The sequence below is a fragment of the Camellia sinensis genome, chromosome 7 (genome assembly GCF_055761805.1).
Source record: "Camellia sinensis isolate YWXY chromosome 7, ASM5576180v1, whole genome shotgun sequence".
Lineage (NCBI taxonomy): Eukaryota > Viridiplantae > Streptophyta > Magnoliopsida > Ericales > Theaceae > Camellia > Camellia sinensis.
Window position 1 is genome coordinate 14,462,210 of NC_138967.1, and position 6,921 is coordinate 14,469,130.

The following is a 6,921-nucleotide window of genomic DNA, read 5'->3' on the forward strand; positions in this document are numbered from 1 at the left end:
GTATAAATTATTAGCTTTTTAATTTTTTTAGTGACTTTTTAATTTTTTAACTAAAAAAATCGCTTGCCAAACGAGGTCTATTTAAAATACTACGTAACTGTGCCGTTATAACCACGAAATAGCTTCTCCACTCCATGACTCTTGTGGGGTTTTGTCGGTGTAGGACTTGGATAGATTGGCCAACTGTCATTAGATGACCCACCACCCACATGTACTCCAACCCATGCATGTAATCTTTGTCCTTAAGTTCATCCCTACACTGGTTTCAGATATTCACAATAGTTAAATTATGTCTTATAATTTTTTTTGTAACTATGTTGTGAGAAATGACATAGAAAATGCTAACCCTAATTGCCCAATTTAATCATAAATTATCACATTACTCCAAAACACCATATAGGTCATGTGCATGTTCAATGAAATTTTGTAATTTGTTTACTATATTCGTTGTTTTCGAACATGTAAGTATTATCGGACAGACGTATAACTAATATAGAATTCAAGATAGAATAATTACTCTTATTTTATTTCATCCTAATTTTCTATTTCTAAATCTTTTTCTCTCTGACATTTTTTATTATTGAATTATGTCTTACGATTTATATATGATTTTATGACTAAAAATACATTGAGATACATGAACATAAATTTAGAAATATAAAGTCCTTGGCCTTACTTTGGTAGAGTTTGACATTTGTGATTTTTTTGTAATATAAAAAAAATTGATGTGTCTACTGTTTTGGTTAGTGAAAAAAAAATTTAGTGACTTTTTTTAATCTTGCTAAACATACTTTTGCCTTTTAATTTATTTAACAAAAAAATAACATTTTAGTTGATCCCAGACAATGCCTTAATGCCCATTTATATCCCATACAACTTGAGAAAAAAGGGACAGATATAGAAAGAGAGAGATCTGAAATTCTCTGTTATTTTTGTTGTTGCACAAAGTCACACTTGCAAGCTCTAGCTGGCTCAAGGAGAGAGAAATAGAAATAGCCATGGAAGTGGAAGATGATGTGTTTCTTGCAGACTTGAACAAGCAAATTTCTCTTCTAATCATGGATGATGATGAAGACCAAGTCACCCATTGTCCTTCAGTTTCTCTCCAGGTTCTTCACCCACCTCCTAAATTTTCTCAGTTTTACTAGAAAAGAAACTTCTAGGTTTAGACTCTGAAGAAAAACTATCTTGCACAAAATTTTTTGTTCTCAAATCTCTTTTGGCTTGGTTTGGGAATAACTTTTTTCAGTTTGATTTTTTTATTTTTTCAGAAAATTTAGTACTGACCCCCATAAATCTTTCTTTTGGAAAATATTAGTTGTATTGTAAACCCTAATTAGTGTACAATTTTGTCTTTAATTATATATATCTGTTAAAATTAGAATCTTTTGTCTGTTCCCAACGTTAAATTCTATCTCTGCTAATTAAGTGATTTTTTTTTTTCATTTGTAGGCCTTCACTAGAGCTTACTATGCAGCTCCATCTCCCCAGTCATCATCACTTTCTACTCAGCAAATTTGCAGAAGAGAGAGCAAAGGGACTGGTGTGTTCATCCCACAGTCATCATCTCATATGAGAAGAAAGAACAAGCAAGGAAGGTTCTTCAGAAACTCATCCAACACTACTACAAAGTTCCAAAGGCACTCTAATGATAATTCAAGAGGGCCTCCTCCACATGCATCTTCAATGAATAACCCATCTCATAATTCTTTTAACCCTTCTAAGAGGTGTTGAGTATCTATGTAGTGATGTAAAGAAGTGTATTTATATAATTAATTACTCAATAATTTCTACTTGTGTTTTAATAAGGAATTTGAAGCATGGATGTCCATCTTGCACATGAAAATGCCATTTGGTTCATGGTTCCTAATACAAAAATGTTACGTACTAGGGATTTTTGTCTTGAAATTTATCTCAAAAATGATATGTATATATAGATTTAATGAGTTTTGATGGCAAGAGACTTAGTAGTTTTTATTTACTAAAAACTTAATCAAACTTTAACATTTAGGGTATGTTTGATTGAATTTGAAATGTTGAGGGAAAGAAAAAGACTAGAAATTTTTTATAAAAAAATGAATTTTTTTTGAACTAAAACATATATATATATATATATATATATATATGAATTTAGTTATTATTATTTTCTTTAACTGGTAACTAAAATAGTTTGTGTATCTTAAATGAAGAAGAAACAGAGTATTCATATTCACACAACAAGAAAATGCCTAACAAGAGTTTCTAAAAATCAAACCCATGTCACCGCACTTGGTTGAGTTTTAAAAAAATATATATATATATATATATTAAATTAAATTAAATAAAAAAATTAGAAACTAATTTGATAAATATAAACACCAAATAAAATGGTTTTGAATTTTCATAAATTATTTTTGAAAAAACATGAAAATATTTTTTTTTAGACAAAATAGTTGACCTAGTGGTCCATGTAGTCGTCCTTCAGTACAGTGAAAATGTTAGAAGTTTAGAGTTTGAGGCGATGGAGACAATGCGGCCATTTTATTGTAATATAACTTATTAACCCACTAATATCTTATTGTTTTTTTTTAAATATATATATATATATATATATTTTTCATCAAACTAATTTTTGAAAATTTTTCACAAGCTCATATTTGTTTTTAGCTATGAAAGCACACCCATAGCCATGAGGCCCATGGATTGCTCTAATTGGGCTGGCTAGAAAGTTAGGGGCCCATTTATGGCTTCATCACAGACTATTTTTTCATCTATTTTGAGCCTTAAGCCCAAAAAAATCTGATTTGAGCCCAGACTCCGAAGATCCTCTATTCGGCCACATCAATCCAAATTGACAGCTCACACGGTGTCGTATTTTACTAAGCAACTTACAAATTGTCGATGTTTTTTCCAGTGTAAAAAAAAAAAAAAAAAAAACTTAAAAATTATCCGAATAAACTTTGAAATTTTTTGGGAAGATGGTTAAAAGTAGGGGTGAGCAGCGGATATACCGATCCGCCAAAACCGACCGAACCGAACCGATCCGCCACATTTTGGACGGATGCGTGATGATGAGCGGACGGTTGCGGATTGATTTTCTCCAATCCGCCAATTTGGCGGACGGATGGCGGATTTGAGATTTTTTGGCCGCAACCGAACCGCCAAACCGCCAAATCGCGAGCACCTGTAGTAATTTATAAGACTTTGTATTTTCAATTTGTTTAAATATTATGTTTGTGTTTTCAATTGAAAAAGAGTTTAAATATTTTGTTGAAAAAAAGTTTTCAACTTGAATATATTTTTGAATTGAAAAAAATAAACATATTATTCATCTATATTTTTTAGTTTTTAAATCTAACTCTAAAAATAATAAATAAAAAATATGATATATGCTGGTTGGTTTTTGTTTTCAAAAACATATGTAGATGTAACAATATAGAGACATTCAATCTCTACTACTGCTCTGTTTATGGTTTTGATGGTTTGAATTGTTATTATATTTTAAGAATCACAGATTGTAATACTTTATAGGGATGAATCATGCTGTAATTGTAATATGTGGATGAAGCATACAGTGATCGTGATATTCTAAAGTTTCAAACTTTCTTTCTTTGGATAAGGCATACAGTGATTGTAATATTTTTTTAAGTCATTGACTGTAATATTTTTTTTTTCTTTTTTTTTAAGGAAGTGCACAAGTTGAATTATGTTGAAAATTTATAAAATTTTAAACCGCCAAACCGATTCGCATCCATCCGCCAAACCGCCAATCCGCTCAATCCACATCCGCCGGATTGGCGGACGGATGCGGATTGATTTTCTTCAATCCGCCAATCTGGCGGACGGATGGCGGATTGGAGGTTTCGTGGCCGCAACCGACCCGCGCCCACCCCTAGTTAAAAGTTATTTTTTAATTTTTTTTTTGTATTTTTTATGAGAGAGGAAAGTGGATTAAAAGTTGGAAAGTAGCTTTTGTATGATTTTTTTCTTATAATTTAAAAAATTATAAATATTTCTTGTTGAAGTTTTTTATATAATAGAATTAATTAATTTTTTTAATTATTCTTTTATATAATAATCAAATTATTTAAATTATTAATTAAAATAAAATTTATTCATTATTAAAATTATTAATTAATTTAATAATTTATTCATAAAAATAATTATTTACTATAAAATTAAAAACTTTAATAATTCATAAAAATAATTATTTACTATAAAATTAAAAACTTTAATAAATAAAATATAATTTTTAAAATTACGGAGAAAAAATTATATTTTACACAAAATTAGGAGTATTTATAATTGGGTGAAGTATCAATAAATTTCAAATGTGATCCTGTGAATTATTTAGTTCTCTTTTTTTTCTTATGAACCCAAATGTTTTATTAAAATGAAAATTACATAGAAAGACAGTCACTTAAGTATTTGAGTTTAATTTTTTATGAATAAAGTGAGTTTCTCCCAATTTAAAATTACACATTTAGACAACCTATACTATAAAAATTTAAAATTTTCCCTTATTCTGAAACAAATCTCACATTACGAATAAAAACGTAAAACTCTAATGTAACATTCTAATAACGTAACACTCCAATGTAACACATTAAAAATTTATTGGTATATTTTTTCCAAATGTAACACCTTAATACTAAAAAAAATTATTAGTGCACTTTTTCCAAATGTTACATTCAAAAAAATTTCTTAGTGTATTTTTTCTCAAATGTAACACTCCAATGTAACTTAAAAATAAAAAATAAAATCTGTGTGTATTTTTCTCAAACTTAACATCTCAATCAATGTGATTCCAAACATAACTCTCTAATGTAACATACTTCAATGTAACACATAAAAATATTAAAAAGCTCATTAATATACTTTTTTTTCAAAACTTACTAGTGAATTTTTATATTCCTTTTAGAATGGTTCAAGAATCCAACATTCTTTTGAAATGGTTTGAAGAATCCCGCATCTTTTTTTTGGAATGTTATATTAAAGTTTTTTTTTTGTATGTTACATTTGAGTGTTATACTAAGGGGTGGTTTGGTATCCCCTATATAATCCATCTTTTTATCTTTTTTTCATCACATCACCTCTCTACTTTTCTGCACATCTTTTTATAAAAAGACAAAAAGTGCACTTATTTAGATAATCCCAAACAACCCTTAAGATGTTTTTTTGGAGTGTTACATTTAAGAATTATACATTAAGAATTTTTTTTGTATGTTACATTAGAGTGTTACCCTAAGGAATTTTTTTAAAGTGTTATATTTGAAAAAAAAAATACTAAAGAGTTTTTTGGAGCGTTATATTATAGTGTTACATTTGAGAAAAGTACACTGAGATTTTTTTTAGAGTGTTACAATAAAGTATTACGTTTGATTGTTATATTGGAGTGTTACAGTTTGAAATTATACATTTATCCAAAGTTTATTAAGGAGTTTTTATACTCCTTTTGAAATATTTAAATAATCCCATATATTTTTAAAATGTTTGAAGAATCTCATATTTCAAGTTGTTTTTGTACTATTTTTAAAATATTTATCAAATAAATAAGATTTTCAAATAAAAATTCATCCTAAATTTAATTTTCATATATTATATACCTTATGTTTCTAGTACAAAAGAAAAAAAAAAAAATATATATATATATATATATAAAAAAAATAGAAAAAAAGAGTATAATCATAAATCTAATTTTTAAATAATATATTATATTTAACTTTCTAAAATTAATAAAATTAATTGGTCTATAAAAAGTTTTATAAGATTAAAGGGTTGTTTGGGATGATCTAAATAAGTGCACTTTTTGACTTTTTATGAAATATGGGTTGGGTTTGGGTTCTGTTTGAAGTGATGTGTTAGAGAGGTGATGTAATTTAAATAAGATGATGTGACTTAGGCCTCGTTTGGAAAGCAGCCGGTTTAGCAAAAAAGTCAAAAAGTTACTAAAAAGTCAAAAAGCCAACAATCCATACCAAAAAGTCAAAGATTCTCTTTTCTCTCTACTTTTTGCACATTTTTTCTTAAAAAATCAAAAAGTCATCTCAAACATATTCAGTGTGTTTGGTTTGAGTTTTCTGGATTAAGTTTTTTGAAAATTGACTTTTTTAGTTTTCGTGTTTTTTTGTTTTTAGTAAATATTTTTTAAATTGTAAACATTTTTTTTTTACTTTTTTAGATGCATCTCACTTAGATGTATCTAAAAAGTAAAAAAATTGTGAAATTTTTTTTAAAAAAATTAATAAATACATAAAAATATAAAAAAATGTACTGAATTCTTGTATTTTTTGTATTTAGTGAATTTTTAAAAGATTTTTTTTTACAATTTTTTTATTTTTTAGGTATATTCATGTTAGGTGTGTTTAAAAAGTAAAAAAATTGCTTAAAATATTAAAAAAATTCAGTAAAAACAAAAAAACAGAGAAAATAAAAAAATAAAATTTTCTGAAAATATTTTTTGAAAAGTAGAAATAAGCAAGGTGATTAGTTTTTTTTAATTTATATTTCAGTCAAAAAGCGAAGAAGTTACTAAATTAGTCTGTTCTCTAACGAGACCTTAAATAGAATAGTAATTTTTTGACTTTTTTTCAAACATGCCAATCCAATCTAGGTTGGTTTGAGATGTTCTAAAAAAGTGTACTTTTTTATTTATTGGCTTAGATGGGTTGGGTTTGGGTTGGGTTTGATGTGATTTGTTAGAGAGGTAATATGATTTAAATAAGATAACGTGACTTAAATAGAATAGTGATTTTTTAACTTTTTGTATTATTTAGGCCTCGTTTGGCAACAAGTCGGATTAGCCAAAAAGTCAAAAGTTACTAAAAAAAGTCAAAAAGCCAACAACCCATACTAAAAAGTCAAAAATTCTTTTTTCTCTATACTTTTGCACATCTTTTTGTAAAAAACTAAAAAATCATCTTAAACATATTAATTTTTTTT

At 27.1% G+C, this 6,921-nt stretch overlaps 1 protein-coding gene across 1 annotated transcript; it reads left to right on the forward strand.

Moving 5' to 3' along the window:
- Window positions 1-271: 271 nt before the first annotated feature.
- LOC114306965 (uncharacterized) lies at window positions 272-1,908 on the forward strand. Its single transcript, XM_028252295.2, has 2 exons — window positions 272-1,109; window positions 1,453-1,908. Exons 1-2 carry the CDS (start codon window positions 999-1,001, stop codon window positions 1,732-1,734), a joined length of 393 nt encoding a protein of 130 aa, XP_028108096.2. The 5' UTR covers window positions 272-998; the 3' UTR covers window positions 1,735-1,908.
- Window positions 1,909-6,921: the final 5,013 nt, after the last annotated feature.